At 40.0% G+C, this 23,753-nt stretch overlaps 1 protein-coding gene across 4 annotated transcripts in view; it reads right to left on the bottom strand.

The window, feature by feature from the left end:
- CACNB3 (calcium voltage-gated channel auxiliary subunit beta 3) overlaps positions 1-23,753 on the bottom strand; it is a 236,927-nt gene that overhangs the window by 4,147 nt on the left and 209,027 nt on the right. For all 4 annotated transcript variants that reach the window (XM_069758333.1, XM_069758334.1, XM_069758336.1 and 1 more), the window contains 5 exons: positions 18,363-18,443; positions 8,589-8,647; positions 8,031-8,140; positions 6,485-6,636; positions 3,373-3,468 (listed from right to left, as the gene is read on the bottom strand). In XM_069758333.1, coding sequence (XP_069614434.1) covers positions 3,373-3,468; positions 6,485-6,636; positions 8,031-8,140; positions 8,589-8,647; positions 18,363-18,443 — 498 coding nt within the window. The remainder of the gene's footprint in view (positions 1-3,372; positions 3,469-6,484; positions 6,637-8,030; positions 8,141-8,588; positions 8,648-18,362; positions 18,444-23,753) is intronic.

Genomic DNA, 23,753 nt, shown 5'->3' with positions numbered 1-23,753 from the left:
TACGACTGCTTGCTGAGCGACTGTGCACTAGAAAATGGTTTGAGAGAAAGCACGGGAGACTTCTAAGCTGTCCAGCAATGAGTCCAGACCAGAATCCCATAGAACACCTGTGGAGAGATCTAAAAATGGCAGTTTGGAGAAGGCACCCTTCAAATATCAGGGACCTGGAGCAGTTTGCCAAAGAAGAATGGTCTAAAATTCCAGCAGAGCATTGTAAGAAACTCATTGATGGTTACCGGAAGTGGTTGGTCGCAGTTATTTTGGCTAAAGGTTGTGCAACCAAGTATTAGGCTGAGGGTGCCAATACTTTTGTCTGGCCCATTTTCGGAGTTTTGTGTGAAATGATCAATGTTTTGCTTTTTGCTTCAATCTCTTTTGTGTTTTTTTCATTTAAGACAAATTAAATGAAGATAATAATACCAAAGAATTTGTGATTGCAATCATTTTCAGGAAGAAACTGAGTATTATCTGACAGAATTGCAGGGGTGTCAATACTTTTGGCCATGACTGTAGATGAAAGAGATAGGTCGGGATCCCTTGACAATACAACAAAACCAGATATGTAGGTCAAGAAGAAAATCATGAAAACTATTGAGCGCAAAGCCATTAAAACATTTTGAAAAAAAAAAAAACAACATAAAGTAGTGACGATGCAGCAAGAAGTAGGACTCTCAGCCTGCAGCATTTGTTGCTTTATCTTTCAGAATGCATTCAGTTTAGGTGACAATAAAGCATATATTTTCTGTTTAACACAACAACATGCAGCAAAACAGACTATAATAATAAGACATGGGTTATTCTTCACCCTTCAATAATAAGGGGGTTGCTCAGCACAATAAAAATATGTTCCATGAGGTTTAAAATATTATATATTGCAAATCACTAGCATACTTTTTTTATGTGCTCCCCCAACCCATGTCTTATTGTTGTCCTCCCTGTGGGCACGTGCCTAGTTCTTGGTGGAAAAGGGGCTGGCTTGCTCATTTTAGTCACTAAACTAGCCCACTTCTCTCTCAGAGCTTAGTCACAGACCTAGAAGGGGGCTAGCTTGGCAATTGAAATGAGCCGGTGTGTCAGTTCCTTTCATACCCACTGGCATAATAAGTATAGAGCAGATACATATACAGTTATATGAAAAAGTTTGGGCACCCCTATTAATCTTAATGTTTTATAAAAATTGTTTTTTTTTGCAACAGCTATTTCAGTTTCATATATCTAATAACTGTTGGACACAGTAATGTTTCTGCCTTGAAATGAGGTTTATTGTATTAACAGAAAATGTGCAATCTGCATTCAAACAAAATTTGACAAGTGCATAAGTATGGGCACCCCACCAGAAAAGTGACATTAATATTTAGTAGATCCTCCTTTTGCAAAAATAACAGCTTCTATTCCCTTCCTGTAGCTTTTAATGATTTCCTGGATCCTGGATGAAGGTATTTTTGACCATTCCACTTTACAAAACAATTCCAGTTCAGTTAAGTTTGATGGTCGCCGAGCATGGACAGCCCTCTTCAAATGATCCCACAGATGTTAAATGATATTCAGGTCTGGGGACTGGGATGGCCATTCCAGAACAGTGTAATTATTCCTCTGCATGAATGCCTGAGGAGATTTGGAGCAGTGTTTTGGATCATTGTCTTTCTGAAAGATCCATCCCCTGCGTAACTTCAACTTTGTCACTGATTCACGAACATTATTGTCAAGAATCTGCTGATACTGAGAGGAATCCATGCGTCCCTCAATTTTAACAAGATTCCCGGTGCCGGCATTGGCCACACAGCCCCAAAGCATGATGGAACCTCCACCAAATTTTACTGTGGGTAGCAAGTGTTTTTCTTGGAATGCTGTGTTTTTTGGCCACCATGCATAATGCCTTTTTGTATGACCAAACAACTCAATCTTGGTTTCATCAGTCCACAGGACCTTCTTCCAAAAAGAAATTGGATTCTCCAAATGTGCTTTTGTATAACTCAGCCGACTCTGTTTGTGGCGTGCTTGCAGAAACGGCTTCTTTCACATCACTCTCCCATACAGCTTCTACTTGTGCAAAGTGCGTTGTATAGTTGACCGATGCACAGTGACACCATCTGCAGCAAGTTGATGCTGCAGCTCCCTGGAGGTGGTCTGAGGATTGTCCTTGACTGATCTCACCATTCTTCTTCTCTGCCTTTCTGATGTTTTTCTTGGCCTGTCACTTCTGGCCTTAACAAGAACTGTACCTGTGTTCTTCCATTTCCTTACTATGTTCCTCACAGTGGAAATTGAAAGGTTAAATCTCTGAGACAGCTTTTTGTATCCTTCCCGTGAACAACTATGTTGAATTATCTTTGTTTTCAGATCATTAGACAGTTGTTTTGAGGAGCCCATGATGCCACTCTTCAGAGGAGATTCAAACAGGAGAACAACTTGCAAGTGGCCACTTTAAGTAGCTTTTCTGATGATTGCATACACCTGGCTATGAAGTTCAAAGCTCAATGAGGTTAGAAAACCAAAAAAAGTGCTTTAGTAAGTCAGTAAAAAGTAGGTAGGAGTATTTAAAACAAGAAAATGATAAGGGTGCCCATACTTATGCATCTGTCAAATTTTGTTTGAATACAGATTGCACATTTTCTGTTAGTACAATAAACCTCATTTCAAGGCAGAAACATTACTGTGTCCAACAGTTATTAGATATATGAAACTGAAATAGCTGTTGCAAAAAAAAACAACAATTTTTTATAAAACATTAAGCTTAAGATTAATAGGGGTGCCCAAACTTTTTCATATAACTGTACACTATAAGGGTATGCTCACACTGGCGTATATTCTTTCTTGTGAGAGAATCGGGCCAATTATGCTAATGATACTCATCTTAGTGTGATCCAATTATCTGGCATGAGAGAATCCCAGCACAAATGCAGAGAAGACGGAGAACTTAATTTTCCATCTTCTCTATAGTCTCTGTGAGCATACATTAGACTGCACTCTGATGACATCCGAGTGCATTATGATGTTTTAAATGCACCCATAGACTTGAGTGTGTGTGCGTAATCCGAACATCAGAGCCACTCATAGCATGCTGCAATTGTTTTCTCATGCCGATGATCTGCCGTGCCCCATAGAATAACACTGAGCCGAGTGTTAGCACTAAACCGTATTATTATGCGGCAGTGTGATCGAGCCCTTAGTGTCTAAAGATTTCTAAAAATATTTAGAATTGAGAGTCCATTTCTAAGAATTATTAGGTTTCTACAGAATATTCCTCTGGGGTTTTGGTGCCCGCCTGATACCAGTGCACATCCCCCATCAATCTTTCCATTGTAATGCACATTGCATTTGTTCTAGGCTGGGGATATAAGCAATATTTTGGCATGACTCCGGCTCTCTTACCGGTGGGCACTGTATCAGTTTGTCAGCTGCTAGCATCTGGACATTGAGGTGTTTAACTTGAGATTTTCCCCTGGATTTTATCAGTCGCTGCAGCACCTAGAAAACAAGCAGGAGTTACTGAAGACACAATGCTTTGTCTGACACACTAGTAAATGCATCGGCTTTGTGCCATTCTCATGTACAAAAGACAAACCGAATCTGGACATCTTTTTCTCCACTCTGGAAGATGCTTCACTAACACGAAAGCTATAAACCTATCTTTAATTTGGCTGCTGACCCTAAAGAAGAGCTCTCACTATTGCATATTATTAGACACATTATTTACAGCTCAGGATTGATTACCTAATGAGCAAAATGTCATTGTGAATAGGAGACCCATAAAATACATATTTGTATCTTTACAATATGGATACATGGACAGTCTAATGACTCTCTAAAAACTCTGTATATTACAGTATAATAGAAAGGGGATACATATACAGTACAGACCAAAGTTTGGACACACCTTCTCATTTAAAGATTTTTCTGTATTTTCATGACTATGAAAATTGTACATTCACACCGAAGGCATCAAAACTATGAATTGACACATGTGGAATTATACACTTAACAAAAAAGTGTGAAACAACTGAAATTATGTCTTATATTCTAGGTTCTTCAAAGTAGCCACCTTTTGCTTTGATGACTGCTTTGCACTGTCTTTGCATTCTCTTGATGAGCTTCAAGAGGTAGTCACCGGGAATGGTTTTCACTTCACAGGTGTGCCCTGTCAGGTTTAATAAGTGGGATTTCTTGCCTTATAAATGGGGTTGGGACCATCAGTTGTGTTGAGCAGAAGTCTGGTGGATAAACAGCTGATAGTCCTACTGAATAGACTGTTAGAATTTGTATTATGGCAAGAAAAAAGCAGCTAAGTAAAGAAAACCGAGTGGCCATTATTACTTTAAGAAATTAAGGTCAGTCAGTCCGAAAAATTGGGAAAACTTTGAAAGTGTCCCCAAGTGCAGTTGCAAAAACCATCAAGAGCTGCAAAGGACACTGGCTCACATGAGGAACGCCCCCGGAAAGGAAGACCAAGAGTCACCTCTGCTTCTGAGGATAAGTTTATCTGAGTCACCAGCCTTAGAAATCACAGGTTAATAGCAGCTCAGATTAGAGACCAGATCTCTACAACAACTGTTAAGATGAGACTTTGTGCAGCAGGCCTTCATGGTCAAATATCTGCTAGGAAACCACTGCTAAGGACAGGCAACAAGCAGAAGAGACTTGTTTGGGCTAAAGAACACAAGGAATGGACATTAGACCAGTGGAAATCTGTGGTTTGGTCTGATGAGCCCAAATTTGAGATCTTTGGTTCCAACCACCGTGTCTTTGTTCAACGCAGAAAAGGTGAACGGATGGACTCTACATGCCTGGTTCCCACCGTGAAGCATGGAGGAGGAGGTGTGATGGTGTGGGGGTGCTTTGCTGGTGACACTGTTGGAGATTTGTTAAAAATTGAAGGCATACTGAACCAGCATGGCTACCACAGCATCTTGCAGCGGCATACTATTCCATCCGGTTTGCGTTTAGTTGGACCATCATTTATTTTCAATAGGACAATGACCCAAAACACACCTCCAGGCTGTGTAAGGGCTATTTGATCAAGAGGGAGAGTGATGGGGTGCTACGCCAGATGACCTGGTCTCCACAGTCACCAGACCTGAACCCAATCAAGATGGTTTGGGGTGAGCTGGACCGCAGAGTGAAGGCAAAAGGGCCAACAAGTGCTAAGCATCTCTGGGAACTCCTTCAAGATTGTTGGAAGATCATTTCGGTGACTACATCTTGAAGCTCATCAAGAGAATGCCAAGAGTGTGCAAAGCAGTCATCAAAGCAATAGGTGGCTACTTTGAAGAACCTAGAATATAAGACATATTTTCAGTTGTTTCACATTCTTTTGTGAAGTATATAATTCCACATGTGTTAATTCATAGTTTTGATGCCTTCAGTCTGAATTTACAATTTTCATACTCGTGAAAATACAGAAAAATCTTTAAATGAGAAGGTGTGTCCAAACTTTTGGTCTGAACTGTATATAGTATCTATCTATAGTGAATCAAACCATCTCATATCTACCTGCCTCATATTTATCTATCTTAGAGCTTGTGTAGATGACCATATTTTCGGTTTAAGTACGATCCGACAAAACATCGTCTCACAGTTGGACCAGTGTTATTCTATTCTATGGGGCTGTGCACATGTTGGATAAACTGCAGCATGCATGATTTGCATCTGGAAATCAGATTGTACCCGGCCATACAAATCAGTGGGCCATCAAAAAAATCAGACCACCAAGTGCAGAGATTAAGGACCACAAAGGTCAGAAACGCGTTGCCTTATCTTTTTATGGTTTCCCTCCATGACTCCTGGAGTACTGCTGTGTGAATTGTTCCTGATATTAACTTTATTGGAATAAAAGGCTTTTTTGTAGATGAAGCAAGTGTGGTCTCTTACTGGACTTTATGATCACACTCCGATTTTCTTGGATGAGAGAAAATATTCTTATGTGACAATAGCATTAAATCTATCTATACTGTAGGTACTTTACATGGGAGAGTGTTCAGATTGTTTTCCCTCAATATATTGATTACCAAAAACAGGATTAGGTCCCAAAATAGAGGTTTTCCAACTATTTCCTGAAAAGATGGACACTTGTTTCTTCAAATAGATACAGGCAGCAGAGAGTGCCCCCCATTACTGTCCGCCACAATGCCTTTATAAAATTCAGCTCTCTGAAAAAATGGTACCCTTCATGCTTGTCCACCTCTCTGTCTCTAATAACATAAAATCATTGAGATTAAATCAGATATCACTCTTGGTAGAACCAGAGGAAGCCTAGAGAAGTCCTGTTGTCTGCTTCGTAGTTTTGGTGCTGTAGACCACTCAATGATTGATCTCTAAGAGCTGGTAGAGATCAGTTTACAGGAGTGCTCCTGCCCAAATCAATGCCCTGGGGAACCACTGCAGCCTATCCAGATGAATTCTGCTGCAGTCCGTCTATGTCTATGAGACCAAGAATGAGATGAACATTTGAGCATCGTAAAGAAAGCTTGGTGACACCAGGACTCACCTTAGGTGATGAAACTTTAACATACACAATGATGGGTGCCAGGGAAGTTTTGCTCAGTTGAGCAGGATGGTTGATTGTGTCCGCATCCAGGATAACTAGTTGGAGTGTCTTGGCCAACTCAAATATCCTCTCGATTTCACTTTGTACTTCAGCTGTATACCAGAATATTGAACATACATAGAAATTACCACATAACTGAAGATTTATAGAGTATGGACATCCATGTATCCACCTAAGAGACCATGTTTGAGCGTGTTTGAAACAGCTGATTGAATTCTTCTGCCTGGATTGCTTGTGCACCTCATTGATTCTCCTAAAGAAGCTTCTGCCAATGAAGGGGGAATGCGTGGAGATGAGATGAGAATATGAATCTAAATTATTGTATTCTGTGAATCAGGGTTGTTTGATTTTACATTTAAATTGATCCTTTTTTTCTCAATTTAAACTGTTGATTCCTATTGATGTTTTACAGACAAGCAGTCATAAATATTTAAAAATGACAAAAGTACAAACTTTTGATTAAGAAAGTGTAAAAAGTAAAACATTAAGAGGAACAGCTGAAAAAAAGGACAGGAGGAAAGGCATTGCACCGAAACATGGATCGGAGATGGTGTTATATACACTTGTATATAAATTTTGATGATATTTTCCTTTGTTAATGCATCACTATCCTTGTATTTTATCTTATGCATTAGTTCATGCTTTACTACGTGTCCTCTCCTGTTGCATCTGACGTCTTTTAGTACTACTGTATTGATGTTTGACCTACATTGTTTTTAAGTAATAAAGCTATCTTAGTTATATTCATATTGTTGTTGGCTCATTACCAATTTTTCTTTGCTATTTTTTTGCCTAAAGTTTTACTTATCCGTTTTTTTTACTACTTTTTGTGTGATTGGACCATTAAGTGGACTCATTAAAGGCAAATCTAATTAACACTGATTTTATGAGGTGGCTTTTTCTCTGAATTTTGTGGATGCTCTAGTCAAATATATCTAGTTGTCGGTGATTTGTGTAAAGAATAGTCAGGTCACTTCTTTTAATAGAAGATAAAAAAGGCAAAAATTAAAAAGACAAAGCATTTGCACAGCAAGTCATTTTTACATTGCTGTGTATATGTTTGATATTTTAAACATTTATGGAACGCTTTTTTCCAGCGGGTTACTTTAGAAAAAGACATAGTGTGCACATACCCTTACTTTGGTCCCAAAACCCAATCTACTGGATTTTAGCTTTACGTTTTGTTTTTAAGCCAGAAGCGTAGACTCTGATTGCAATGCCATCTTCTGCTCCTTCACCTATATCCTGGCATCTACTAATAATTACTTCCAGGAGGTCATTTGGGAAACAGACTTTGTTCCTGCCTAATAAGTATTTAGAGCAAATTTCACACAGCATCAATACATCTCAAATTCTCGCTATTGTACTGAAGTGATTGGCAACCTGTCGGTAAAACATGGCTGAGTAAACCTATATTCTATTTTGGTCACCCTTAAATCTTTTTGGTTGTTAAATAATTTCTAAAATAAGAAAATGCTGTTCTCACCGATGCTGGAGCGGGTGCTTGATCGTTCAATGATGGCTCTCCTGCCTGGATTATTGAGTACAGAACGCTTGGCTAGAGACAAGTCGGCTGTGACTCTAGTAATGGAGATTCTGAAAATATGCAAAAATACAGTATGCAGATCCTTTAGAGGTCTACTCATCAACTTCTATAAAGTGCTATGCATATCAAAGATACAAATGACATGAATGCCGTAACCACCCAAAATTTGTGGTATTCTTGCCGTATTTCAGCTAGCTAATGATTTATTACCTCCCCAAGGGGTTTTCCAACAAACTAACACAGGATAGGTTTACCGAGTCCATGTGTAAACTGAGACTGCTGAGCGTAGTGATACAATACCAAAATCTATATATTCTTGCCTGACCATTCCATATGTACAGCCTTTTTAGCCTTCGTTTGGAAAGATAGGAAGCCCTCATCAGCACCCATTTTAGAAATAGATAATCAGTCAGTCGTCCACAAACATAGCAACATAAAGCCAATTAGATGCCCACTAGACATGATGTCAAATTCACCCCCATATCATTTTGATCTCACCTGCCATCAAATCTGTGCTTCATAAAGTCAAAGAGAGCTTTCTGCATCATATCAGTCACCTACAAGCACAGAAAGGAGAAAAAAAGGACAATGAAGGACACCAGATCATTTCAGAAGATACCATATTCTGCAGAACGTACTCAGTATATTTATGGAGACTGCATTGAAGTTTTTGGGGCTGTGACAAGGCTGAATTTAAATTTGAAAAACATTTGGAAAGAAGTCAGATTATAATAGTATTAATTCTTGTTCCATACACTGCGGCTGCCATTTGGCTCGAAGCTTGATGATGTTTTTTCATCTTCCTTCATCCTTACAGTTAACTCTTTCATTGCAATTCACCCAAAGTTGGTTAGTTTTGACGTACGCGTTTGCTGGGCTGCAGATGAAACTTCTCATCTTTAGGGTTCACTCACTTCTATATATTAAAAATCGCTCTGATGTTCATCCTGAAAAGTCGGAAGAATGGAATCTGTCATGATTCCAATGGCAGGGAATCACAAAAGGACAAGCACCAACGAGCTCTAGGGTGATGGAACCTGAGCTGACCGCGACCCTAAACCTGTACACACAAATAACAATAGCCGGGGAACGTGCCTACGTTGATCCTAGACGTCTCGCACCAGCCGAAGATCTAACTTCCCCTATTAGAAGAAAGACAGACCTCTCTTGCCTCCAGAGAAACACCCCACAGAAATAGCAGCCCCCCACATATAATGACGGTGAAATGAGAGGAAGGCACATACACAGTATGAAAACAGATTCAGCAAAATGAGGCCCGCTAAAACTAGATAGCAGAGGATACAAAAGTAAACTGCGCGGTCAGCAAAAAACCCTTCAAAAAACCATCCTGTAATTACTTGAACTCATGTTCCAACTCATGGAACATGAGGAGCAATTACAGCCCACTAGAGCAACCAGCAGCAAAGAAACAATTATATGCAAGCTGGACAAGACAAAAATAAAGCAAAACGTGGAACAAGAAAATCAAAAACTTAGCTTGTCCTGAAGATTACTGAAGCCAGAAGCTGAGGTAACAAAACACTCTGATAACCTTGATAGCCGGCGGGGAAATGACAAGAAAGCCTGGTTAAATAGGAAACTCCCAAATGCTAATAGAACAGGTGGACACCAGAGACAGCAGAACACAAATCACCCAGTACCATCAGTAACCACCAGAGGGAGCCCAAAAACAGAACCCACAACAGGAATCCATATGGTTTTGTCATGCGAGTGTGCGTTTTCTTTCTTGCCTAGCATCTGTATGACATGCGTATGCAATGCATTTTTCACATCATCTTTTATGAACTATAATACGCTATGTAACTTAAAGCAATCATATTTTAAGATATAAATAAATGATTGAAAAATATTAGCTATATAGATAATAAATAGAAAGATAGGATGGACAGATAGAATAAATAGGATTATATCCTGCAGATATATAATTTCACAACTCCCTACATATTATGAACTGTCACCCTTAAGTGCCTTTCATGCGGAGTTTATTCTACAGTTTCTTAGGATTGTTTAACCAAATAAATAATTTATAAAATCTATTTTATGACACCAGCAAAGGTAAAGTTGTGAGTTGATCTTATCAGGCTGGGAAGGTCCCTGACTATTGAGTCCTTCCCAGTCTAAAAATACCGGCCCGCAGCCACCCTAGAAGAGGCGCATCATATTAGATGTGTCAGTTCTGGCGCTTTGCTTTTGCTCTTCCCTTGGCATTTGCCAAACCAGATTTTTCCATTAGACTACCGGAGAGAAGTGTGATTAGCCATTGCACAGAACACATCTCTACTGCTGCAGAGTCCAGTGGTGACGTGCTTTATACCACAAATACAATTAACCCTTTGCAGCTAGCTTCAGAATATGGACTTTATTTTAATTGACCAGTGATAGATGCAATATAAGTGTACAAACCGTACTGTTTTGATATGCAAGATTACCTGTTATATTCTACTCATTCTGGAGAATATATGTAACAAAATTTAATTTGTGCCTTGTCGTTGTGTTTTTCTGTTGTCTGAAATCGTGTGCTTTATACCACTCCACTCAATGCTTGGTATTGAGTTGGCGATGTAAAGCTTGCATGCAGCTGCTCAGCCATGGAGACCCATGCCATGATGATGCCAGTGCACCGTTTTTGTCCTGAAGATAATGCCACAAGAGGTTTGGAGCGCTGCAGTTATTGAGTCTGCATAGCGTTGGGGACTTATGCACCTCAGCTCTCAGTGATCCTTCTCTAAATTTACGTAGTCTGTCTGTGGATGAATTGCCGTGGTTCCAGTTTACAATAATCTCACTCACAGTTGGTGGTGGAATATTTGAGGTTGGGGGGAGACATTTCACAACCTGACTTGTAATGGTGACATCCTAGTAAAGCACCACATTCAATTTCAGTGAGCTCTTTAGATTTCAGTAAATGCTTTAGAAAGAACCTTTCTTTCAATACTGTTTTTAAAGGCAGATTGCACGGCTAGGGCTGGGTTTTATACACCTGTGGCAATGGAATTGACTGAAAAACCTGAATTCAATGATTAGGATGTGATTCCCAACACCAACACCGTTGTCCATATAGTGCATCTCCATGGACCTATCCTACTTCCACTGTGCAGATCTCCATGGACTCATCCATGGACTCATCCTACCTACTTCTCATTCGTGTAAATCTCCATAGACCCATCCTTCCCACTTTCCAGTCATATAAATTTCCATTGACTCATCCTCCTTTCTTTCCATTTATACAGATGGTGACGTGCTCAAACTCAGTTTCTGGATTCATGCAACAAAATACCGTAAATTAAAAAACGGAATCTAGTATATAAACACAACCCATTCATGTGAATGAGCTGCAAGACTAGACACAAGCAACAAGTCTTTATCTAATAGAAAACCCTTCAAAGTCTCATTACTACAGAAAACAGTAATTATCGAGTACGGTATATGTAAATAGCAGACATACCTAAGAAATAATAATTTATTGACATATGGAAACCATTTGGTTAACTAATATGAAGAAATACTAGGATAAAAACATGTAGGACAAATTATTACATTACATGTATTGGATGCAAGTCTTACATTGGTGTTCCCCAATGTAGTAATTAGGATTTTCCTGGAAGAAGTATAACAGGTCATATAATCATGTGGTGCGAGAACGGCAGCATGGCTTGTTCTGGTCACACGTTCTCGGAATGAGGTCTGACTCAGCACATGCCTGTAATATCCAATAGCTTATTGAGCTTTGAGCAACCACGGAGCTGAGTAAGAGGCTCATGAAGCCATGATAGATGACTTTCAATTAGTAAATTAACACAGTAAGAAAGGTGAGCAGTTTTTACATTGCTTTAGAGAGAACTTAATTTCTTTCTACATTGTGCCGGCTCCTTCTCCTGCCAATTAGCAGAACTCTACGGTTTCCGCACTAAGCACCCCACTGTGGCGAAAATACAGACCACCTGGTGGGCATCAAATGTGAACTCCAGGCTTTAGCACCAGGGGATTTTTTTTTATCCTTTGCAAGACTGAAAATGAGATGTCAGGGTGCACTAATTGGGCTGTATAACTGGGGACAGAGGCAATGTATGAGTGCTATGGATGGTTGAGAACTGGAAGTGACTCAGTAGTTGGACTACCAATAATGTCATTAAAACTTAATGCTCAGATGCAGGCCATTATAAAGAAACAAAATGAGCTGTACTCACCTTCCCTGGGATCCAGCGTCAGGTCTCGTCACTGCTCTGGGTATCTGGCATCAGCAGGTCTGAGTGGGGCATTCAGTCTACATGGGAAGGCCTCACTCGCAGCCACTGACCACACCGATTGGCTGATGGACTGTTGACGAGAAATCAGCACCGCAGCCAATGCCAGATACCAAGAGCAGTGGCGAGACTAACCGGTGTCCCAGAGAGGGCGAGTACATTACAGTTTGTTTTTTTCTAATAAAATGTGACCAGGGATTAACTTTTAACATTTTGTCATATATAAAGCTAGATTTTGATGATGAGAATACAACTATTGAAATTTAAGTAAAATAAAAACTTAGGATTTGTTTTATTGATATAAAGCTTGTTACTAAAGCTTTCATTCCACATAGTAATAATTAAATGCAAAAACAGAGAATACAGTGCTTATGCCATTCTGTCACAAAAATGGCATTGTTGGGCAGCTGCAGAGTCTTTAAAGTTTAATGACATGCTGGCAACAAATCAGAATGAAAATTATTGACTTTGACTGGATGTGAGCTTAATTTCACTGATAAATGAGGGAAAAATCTGTCTGCCAGTATCCAGGCCGGCCACTGATCTAGGGAAGGCTGCAAGTTATTTCCTGTTTGCCATGCCTGGCTACACTCAGTGGGAAGTATATAAATTATAAGTCTCACCAAACAATGAAAAAACAATAAAATGGCATGGCACGGGTTACAAGAAGGCATTTTTTAAATATTGCCAATCTTCTTATAACAATCCATTCATTGTTTAGTGATCTCATATTATCAATAATTTATTTTCCATTTCTGGCACATTAAAAGGGGTGGTCTGAAATCTAAACTAATTTTCATCCTAAATCCCTATCTAATTGGCGCCATAATCTAATCCATTTTCTAGTACACTTTAATTAAAAATTCCCTATCCTTCCCTAACTACAATATCTGCCTTTTTTTTAATGATGTTTTGTTTGAGAATCTTAGGATTCTGGGATACTCAAACATAGCCTCTGCTGCTTTCCTGAAATGAAATGTCAGTAGTGATGCTCGTTTCAGTGGTTGGGCTAGTCCCTGTGCAATGTGCACAATGACAGTGCGCTCTCTCACCAGCTCAGATCAGCAGTAATGAACCGGCAGTAGAGCGCACTATCAGTGCCCTTTGTTGGAAAACCCAGCATCCAGAGACCAGAGCCACCTCCGCAAGTTACTTTCAGCATCATGCATCCCAAAAAGCCAAGTGCCAAAACTTGTACATTATGGTGACACTTGGGGGTTTGGGGTTTTCTTCTCTACAAACAGGTAAAAATTTAGCGTTAATCCCAAAATTTCGAAAATTCCAAAATAAAAAAAAAAATAAGGTGCAAAATTGATAATCATGCTCAATATCAATATCCTTTATAAACACAGATGCAACATAATAATATAGATATATAATTAGATTCAAGCAACAACATACATATTTACCCATAAAAAGGAATACAATTGATAAAGTGCTGGATTCAAACAGTTCTTACTGTGAATGGGTTTCAACCTCACTAGGAAGTCTGGGTGTGAATGCAGCACCCCAGGTGACTGGTTGTTGCAGTGATGTTGCTTTCCTTTCGGGGAGGGTAATGTCATGCTTGGAGGCAATGGAGTTCTCTTTCCCAGGTAAGGCACTCACACACAACACATTCCAATTCCAGGCCAGGAGGGGGAGCTCAGAACCCGGATTCAGGGGAGCTTCCCTAAGCTATATGTATCCTCACCTGGAGGAGGAGCTAGACAGTTGGTCCAGGGAGGCCAAGCGAGGCAGTCTCCAAGAGGGGAGATAGAAGAAAGAAGTCTGGAACTGAGTGCAGACAGAGAGGCTGAGCAGCCACGAGGGAGCTGCGGCCTCTGGAAGGAGTGAGAGATAACCTGAAGGGAAGGAGCAAAGGAGAGAACAAGGGCTCAGAGGGGAACAGCAGAAGGACACCCTCAGAGCCAGAGTGCAGCAGCCGGGTACCAGGAATCTGAGGCCTTAGTGGAACTGTAGGACACTTGGCAGAACCGGAGGGGTAAGAACTTTATGGGATTGGCCCACACTACACCTGAGACACAGCAGCACCTGAGGAGCCCGGGGCATGATAGAGTCCCTGTAAAATGGCTCAAGCTGCCCGTCATGCAGGTACCTGTCTCAGGACAGGAGGAATAGAGAAAGCTTCAGGCAGCAGGGACCTCATATACAGCAAGCGCTAGTTGGAAAGGCTCACATACCTCAACTGGGAAGGAGATTCTCCCAATGCCTCTGAGCAGGCCGGGCCATACCATTACCCGTGCCTGGTACCCTGGACTGTGACCTGCTAACTACAGTAAACCAGGTAAAGACTTATAACTTGTGTCCTTTACTCATTTTACCGGCCTACACCATCATCGCCATACACTTCAGGACCTCTGGGGACCCCGCTTCACCTGGGGGAACTGTTACCATCATTGCTGCGACAACATCCCCAAGAGGACCCCTTTAAAGCAGCGTCGGTCCCACTATTGACCGAACACCACAGGTGGCGTCACAACAGACTTATTTACAATACCCCTTTAAAGACTGTTCCCCTTTTATTGGACACCCAGAGCCATGGACTGGGTCTCAGCCACCGTGAATCCCCTTTAAGACCGGACCCGGTACCGAGTACCCCACTACCCTGCCGGAGAGCTCCATGAACACCACAATAGCCAGCGTAAAATAATGCTCATAGGGTCTATAGTCCCTCGTCACAAGCCACTGTGGATTGTGCAGACAAACATATTTTTGGTCAGTGTTATTCTATGGGGCCGTGCACATGTCCAATTTTTTCCTCTGACTAATACCCGAGGAAAAAGATAAAAAAAATCACTGCATGCTTGACTCTCTAAGCTGGATCGCACTCGGCCATGCAAATCAATGGGTTTACACACAAAAAAAAAATCGGACAACACCGGAGTGCGGTCCAATTTTCACAGACTGACAGAATGGAGAAAAATTGAGACTTTTTTTCCATCACCTCCACATCTGAGAAAATCAGATCACACTATAATCACACTCTTATCAAACTCAGAGTGTGAATAGCATAATCGAACTGATTTTCTCAGATAAAAGAAAATAAGGTCTTGTGACCCCCTTAGCCTTATACTGCACCATCGGCACCTATTGTGTAACTATGGATCTAAGTACAGCTACAGAATTCAGACTTTGGCTGTTTAGATCTTTTCCTTTTTACTAGAATTCCCACATGAACAATAGTGAATCATTTAAACAAGTAGCTTTGCTGATACAGTGTATTTCCAGGCTCCTAAGAAGTTAGCTGATGCTATGAAAAAACTGCAAAGAGAGCAAACTGCTGAGGCGGAATTACAATGTAACATCTACACCATTATTTGTTTTTGGATCAACCATTTTCTTTTTCTCTGTTCCAATTTTCTAGTTTATTGAATAACAAATGACTAAATGTTTTCTTCTAAGAATGAATTACATTTTTCGATTCTTCTTCATGCAGTCAATATTACTGTTCTGCACAAATATGTACTCGATAAGGAGAATTTAACTTATTACTACTATGATTAATTATTATTATTCTATTATCTCCAAACTAAGGATGCAGAACGGACTCTTGAGCGGGCACACCATAGCTACATAGTAAGCCCAGTACTTATGCCTGCCTGAAGTAACAGCCTCTTATTCTTCTTCATTTATTGTTTTTTTTTTCTACAGAAAGCTGAAAAGTTCACATATTTGCTCTCACAAATCTTTATGGAAGAGGCCCTGTGGGACCATGCATGATTCCAGAGTCTTATACATTTGGGTATACACATCAGGCTGGATCATAAGTCAGAGGATATCTGCAGAAAAACATTTGTCATATCAACTCCTTAAAGTCGAGAGACAGCCGCAGCAAAAATACACTGTATGTAGGAGATATAAACGCCCCCCTCCCCCCCAAGTGCTGATGAAATTGCTATGTACACCTTCACATACATAGGGCCTGACTTGTAAAAGAGAACCTGAAAGCTGACACATCTTGCCTGATCCATGGGCAGCATGTATCACACTATGGCCATGGTCACACATTTAGTATTTGGTCAGTTTTTTACCTCAGTATTTGTAAGCCAAAACCAGGAGTGGGTGATAAATACAGAAGTGGTGCATATGTTTCTATTCTACTTTTCCTCTGATTGTTCCACTCCTCGTTTTGGCTTATAAATACTGAGGTAAAATTCTGACCAATACTGATCGTGTGAATGTGGCCTATGGCTGTATAATCTCAGCTAGGTATGAAAAACTCTGAAAAGCTGTGGTGATTCAGAGAGAAACAGTTTAACAGCCGCCGGGGACAGAGCGGTATGGGAGACAGGTCTCTACCTATAGGTGCACACAGAGAGAAACCTGTCAGTCACTGGCAGCAGGCGGTGAGAAGCCACTAGGGTCCCGCCTATCTGACTAGTCTCCTAACTCTCTCCATGCAGCTCAGTTCCCGGCGGCTATTACAAAAAAGAAAAAAAAGAGCATGAACCGCACATCCCAAAATGGGGTCTAGCCCATTTTGGCTCTCACTGAAGAGCTGGAGGAAGGTGAGTTTCAATGCTCCTTTCATTTTGGTGCTGGTGCTGTGTGGCGGCCGTTGCTGCTGTGGCTTTGTGCTGGTGGGGCAACGCGGTCTGGAGTCATGGGGGCTCAGTCTCGCAGCATTGGTGCTGTGGGGCAACAGGCCATCCGCCCTGCTGGTGCATGGCCGCTGTGGCGGTGGTCGCCACGCGGCTCCGCTCCGTTAGGGCGATAGGACCCACTACGAGGTTTGCCGTGAAGTGGCAGTGGGCTTCATACAGTCTGATCAGAATGTTAAACTGAAAACCTCATGTTCAGTATATCATGTGACGCCGATCCAGCGATGTGTTCACTGGTAACCAGGGTAAACATTGGGTTACTAAGCGCAGGGCCGCGCTTAGTAACCCGATGTTTACCCTGATTACCGTTGTAAAAGTTAAAAAAAACAAACAGTACATACTTACATTCCGGTGTCTGTCCTTCGGTGATGTCACCGCTGTGCTCTGCTTTACGGCTGGCCGGCGCTGACACAGTGCAGGGAAGCTGACGCCGGGGGACAGACACCGGAATGTAAGTATGTACTGTTTGTTTTTTTTAACTTTTACAACGGTAATCAGGGTAAACATCGGGTTACTAAGCGCGGCCCTGCGCTTAGTAACCCAATGTTTACCCTGGTTACCAGTGAACACATCGCTGGATCGGCGTCACACACGCAGATTCAGTGATGACAGCGGGTGATCAGCGACCAAATAAAGGTCCTGATCATTCCCCAACGACCAACGATCTCCCAGCAGGGGCCTGATCGTTGGTCGCTGTCACGCATAACGATTTTGTTAATGATATCGTTGCTACATCACAAAAAGCAACGATATCGTTATTGAAATTGTTATGTGTGAAGGTACCTTAAGAGAAATTGTGCCATAGGTTTAGAGTTCTTTTGTGGTGCTTGTATGGCAAACTAAGCATTTGTACCCTCTGGGTTTGAGACCACAAACTTCCTTCATTTATTTTTTTAAGATAAAACTTATGACCATTTGATTGATAAGCAAATGTATATTTCAGTTTATGTTCATGTTAGACATATAAAATATGTTACAGGGAATCTGACAGCTGATACATGCTGCCCAATGCACGGGTGGCTTGTATCAATCACAGGCTGCATGATTTCAGCCAGCACTCTTTTGCAATTTTAATTTTTTCTGCTGTTTCTGAAAAAAAAATTAGAACAATAAGAGCATCAAGACAGATAAGGTGATTAAAAGACAGACATATCCTCTCTTGGTAACCAAATTTCAGTAATGCATTTTGAGATATTCTAATGATCCAGAAAATCAGTGGTTGATTACCCCCTTCTTCCAGATTTGTGGACTCATTAGAATAAATCACGATATGCAATCATGTGAACATAAATAAATAGAAAAAAAAATCATAAAAAAAAGAAAACTGAATTAGCATGTTTCTTCTACATTATTTGGCCCTTCATATTTCTCCTTGGTAGCCCGTGCCTCCTCAGTGACTGTACCTCATATCCTTTGAGAGAAGGTCCAACAAGGACCACTGGGCGCATCGATGGAACAACGTCATATGGTGCAACAAGCTCTGCCTGAAAGGCAAACAGATCCGTTTAGCAAGTCTTGCTGAAGCCTCGTACAAATTAACAGATGTGTGCTAAGTGCCTCATGGAACGCCTGCCAGCATCTTGCCATAGCAATTAGTGTTCTGTGGTTACAGTACATAATTAATATTTCACTGGAGACAATGTACATCCAAACCCTGCTCTACATATCTATGCAAACGCTAAATCGTTTTTACTTAAAGGGATCCAGTCACTACCTCTTGCATCAGTAAAACACTACTACGGCTTATCCTGTAGCTTCTCTGTGCCAATATGTACCTGTATTATGCAAATAACAAGTGTAATCCCTCATGCAATGCATGCAAATTAATTACTAAAAGTCCCGGAGGTGGAGCCAAACACTCAAATAGTCATGGTGCCAAAACCATAAATACAACTCAATTTGATTGATGTCCCTGAGGTCAGAATGTCACCCCTTAAAGAAGTGGCAAGCAATACACATGTTGGAATGGAATTGGACCTGATAACCCAAATATGGAAGTAGGCTTAAGGCAAATTGGGAAATAAAATATAACTTTTAATTAACTATTAAAAATATTCATCATACAGCATATATTAAGGTGCAACGTGCAATTTAGTCAAAGTAAACAACAAAGATACTTGTAGCAATGTAGCGTACTTCTTATAGCATTCACTATGCAAATTATCTCTTCAGAGAGGAAGAGGACTAGAACTCTAGTGCCACCTATTGGAAGTAACAATCCATTGCTACAAGAAGTACGATAGGAGTATTTTTGTTGTTCACTTTGCACTAAATTGCACGTTGCACCTTAATATTTGCTGTATGAAGTTAATTAAAAGTTTATTTTATTTCCCAATTTGCAATACACGTGTTAGTGTACTGGACAGTATGATGCACATGGCAGATTAATATAGCATTAGCACACGGGTATTAGCCATTATTTGGTACTTGTTAAACTTACTGAATAATAATAATTTTAATTTTAATGAGTGATTATCGGATGTGGCATCCTCAAATAGAGAGTATGATAGATCCACCAATGTGTCTTTGTTTCATACTGTTTAACATGGTTATATCTTGGTTGCAATATGGAGCATTATTCATTATCCTTTTATTGGGGTGCTTTTAAAGAGTGTCTCTACTACCATATGTATTTATGTAATAAAGTTGTATTTTAGGAATCATTAATTCCAGTGCATTGGCATTTGTTTCTGTATGTAATACAATGTTTGATTTAAGAGCTTTAGAGAAAATTGTTGGTACCCTTCTGTTAAAGTAATAAAAACCTACAATGGTCACTGAAATACCTGGAAACTGCCAAAAGTAATTTTCAATTTATATTTATTGAATATCAACTAATGAAAATCAGACATTGCTATTAAATTGTGGCTAAAGAAAAAAAACTAATGTGAATAGCTTGGACAAAAATGCTGGTACCCCCTACAAAAGATTGACCATAGGGACAAGTTAAACTAATGTGTGTCCTCTAATTAGCATCTCAGGTGTCTTTAAACTTGTAATCAGTCAGGCAGTCTGCCTGTATACAATGAGAAAAGTAGTCACTGTGCTGTTTGGTATCATGGTGTGTACACTGTACATGGAGCAAATAAAGCCAAGGCTATTCAAAATAAACATCTTCTTGTTACTTTATATTCCTGTTACTATAGTTGCACAGATTAAAAAGTTTAAGATCCGTGGGATTGTTGCAAACCTCCCTGAATGTGGCCATAAGAGAGAAATTGAAGACAAATTCAAGAAATGGATTATAAAAATGGTAAACAAAGAGATCAGATCATCCTCAAAAGAGATTAAAGGTGAACTCCAGGGTCAAGGTATATCAGTGTTAGTACACACTATCCATTACTGTATTGACCAAAGTGGAGTTTATTGAATACGACCAAGGAGAACACCACTGTTAAAAATACATTTTAAAAAAGAGAGACTGCAATTTGACAAAATGCATATTGACTAGTCACAAAGCTTCTGGGAGAATGTGCTTTGAACAGATGGGACAAAACTAATGCTTTCTGGCAAGCAACATCAGCTCTATGTTCACAGACAAAAAAATGAAGCATAGAAAGAAAAGAACATTGCACCTACTGTGAAACATGGAGGAGGCTTGGTTATGTTTTGTGGCTTCTTTGCTGCATCTGGCACAGGGAATCTGTGCAGAGTACAATGAAATCTCAAAACTATCAAATCATTCAGGAGCCAAATGTGCTGCCCAGTGTCAGAAGATCTGTTTTGAGTCGCAGGTCATGGATCCTCTACCAGGATAATCATCCAAAATACAGCAAAAAAACATTCAAGAGCAAAGCATTGTACTATTGTGAAGTGGCCTTCAATAACCCTGATATAAATCCTATTGAATGTCAGCAGTAGATAAAACCTGCAGTCTGGAGAAGGCACCTTCACACCTGAGACAGTTGGAGCAGTTTGCTCACAAGGATTGGGCCAAAATACAGGTACAAAAGTCTCAATGAGAGTTACAGAAATCATTTGTCATTGTCTCAAAATGTTGTGCAACAGAATATTAAGTTAAAGGCACCATCATTTTTGCCCAGGGCATTTTCATTAGTTTGCTTTATTACATTTTTCGAACAACAATTCAAAAGCAATGTTTGATTTTCATTAGTTGATATTCAGTAAATTGAAATTGAAAATTACTTTTGTCAGTTTCAAGTTATTTCAGTGACCATTGTGGGTTTTTCTTACTTACCGTAACAAGAAGGTATCAACAATTTTGTCCACCTGTATGTAGGTTTTAGATTACACCTCAAACCATTTATAGCAATACATTACGTCCTGTCTTATTTTATTATGTGAGTGCTTTAACAGCAGATTTATTGTATGGACAACCCTAGTGTCCTTTCAAGGTCCTCAAGACTGACTGCACAGGTATTCCCCAGTCCCCGCTTGCATCACTGGAAAACCTGATGCACTGGTCAACATAATGAGGCCCCATTGATTATATTGCCATCATTCTTGACAGTGGCGATAAAGAGGTTAAATGCCTTGGATTGGAGGTTTGTTTGTTCACATCTGTTAGAGCACGGCCTAAGCTGTCATAAGACCGCCAGCATGGGCTCCAGTGCAGCACAGGACACCCAGGCAGGACTGATTCTACAGTGTGGTGAAACTATGGCTTTAAAATGAGACCTCGTAATGACCATTGTAGACTTTATTGATAGTCATTAAGTGGTTAATATAGGGTGAAGAGTCATATAACAAATAAATTCATCCTATAAACTAAGGGGAAGGGACAGGCGCCTCTGTAACTATGCCAAAAGGCCAACATACACTCCTGACCTGGAATTTGTATAAAAAGGGTGGTTTCATACTTGGGGTTGTTGGTGACTTTCGCTAAAAATAGCGCTATGATTTGGGGTATGTCAGTTGAATTTTTAGGGGTTGGTGGATGGATTACTGGATGATAGCAAAGTGCTGTCTAGTGATTTGCTCATTCTCCAGCACATCTATTTACAAATTGTCTTTTGCAATCACCCAGTGTGCAGAAGTGGAATAAGAGCTTGCAGATATCAGCAGTTATTATACCAATATCACTCCAGCCATGATTCTTTTGTACATCTACAGATAATAACATACAGTAGCTATCATTTACAGTATAATGAAATGTTACTTTACATTTAGGTGTTTAACTACAGTAGGTGCATGGGTTGCAATCGTACCAACGCCCTGGAGCCTAAGGGGGGGTCAAAATGTCCCTTTTGCCCACAAGAAATGACTATTACTTTTAAAGACCTATGATAATTAAGGGTCCTGTTGGAGATTCTGCTTTGGGGTCCACTAACTTCAAGACTACTTACATTTATGTGTAACTTTATTTCGAACAACATCTAGCATTAACAGCTAGCATCTAACATCTAGCATCGGCATTACTTGCCGGACATTTCCAGTACTTTTCCAATCTAAATTAAAAACTTGGGTTTAATTGTATTTGAACTTTTTTTCCTACACATGCAACAATTAACCCCTTCATGACATGCGCCGTACTAATACTGTGCATGTCATGTCCCTCCCTTTGATGTGGGCTTCGGCGCTGAGCCCACGTCTTTCCCGGCACATGTCAGCTGTTTTGAACAGCTGACATGTGCCAGCAACAGCCGCGGGTGGAATTGTGATCCACCTGCGGCTGTTACCCATAAAATTCGGTTGTCAATTGCTTACAGCAGCATTTGATGTGATCGCGCCGGGGCACATCACTAATCCCGCCCATCGGTGACCCCACTTGGTGGTAGGTGCTCACAACAAGTGAGCATTTTCGCTACATACAGGCGATCTGATCATCGCCTGTGTGCAGCAGAGGCGATCAGGTTATCACAGCTTCTAGTCTCCCATGGAGACTATTGAAGCATGCAAAAAGCTAAAAAAAAAAGTTTAAAAATATTTAAACATTTTTTAAAAAATATAAAAGTTCAAATCACCCCCCATTCAAAATAAAACTATTAAAAAAAAAAATCGGAAAATAGCACAATTTTTTTTTTTTTTTTTTAACAAACTTTGGATATTTTCCCACCATTTAAATAAAAAAAAAAAAAAAAACTCCTAAACATGTTTGGTATCTACAAACTCCTGACCTGGAGAATCATAATGGCAGGTCAGTTTTAGCATTTGGTGAAAATGGTAAAAAAAAATTCCAAAACAGTTGTAGAATTGCACATTTTTTTAAATTTCACCAGAGTTGGATTTTATTTTCCGTTTTTTGAGTACAAGACATGGTAAAATCAATAGTGTCATTGAAAAGTACAACTCGTCTTGCAAAAAACAAGCCCTCACACGGCCATATTGACAGAAAAATAAAAAAGTTATGGATATGGGAAGAAGGGGAGCGAAAACCAGAAATACAAAGATGAAAAAGAGTTGCGGCGTGGAGGGGTTAAAAGGAACACAAATCCCCAAATACAGCGACTAAAGATGACATTAGATGTGAGTGACACGGCTGTCACATTGTCATATCACAGCAAGTCTTCAATGCCATGCCCCAGGCTGTACGGTCATGCATGCTGTCATATGGCTGGAGGATTTCCACCACTTATGTGCACTTACTGGGATATTTACTATTTAACTCGGTGATTTGGCTTTTTGCCAATATTGCACCTTATACAATAATATATTGTGCTGTGGAGTATGTTGGTACTATATAAATACAATTATTATAATAATAATAATAATATGTATTAAAAGCTTTTAACATTGTCATAATTAAGAATTTATAGTTGGTTTATGTTACTACTATTTTTTTTGTACATGTTTTGATATTGTGTGTATGTCATCCATTAGGCAATCCAACATTT

This window comes from Ranitomeya imitator, chromosome 3 (genome assembly GCF_032444005.1).
Source record: "Ranitomeya imitator isolate aRanImi1 chromosome 3, aRanImi1.pri, whole genome shotgun sequence".
In the NCBI taxonomy this organism is placed as follows: Eukaryota; Metazoa; Chordata; class Amphibia; order Anura; family Dendrobatidae; genus Ranitomeya; species Ranitomeya imitator.
Note: the sequence above shows the minus strand (reverse complement) of the source record. Positions and strands in the feature narration are given on the sequence as shown.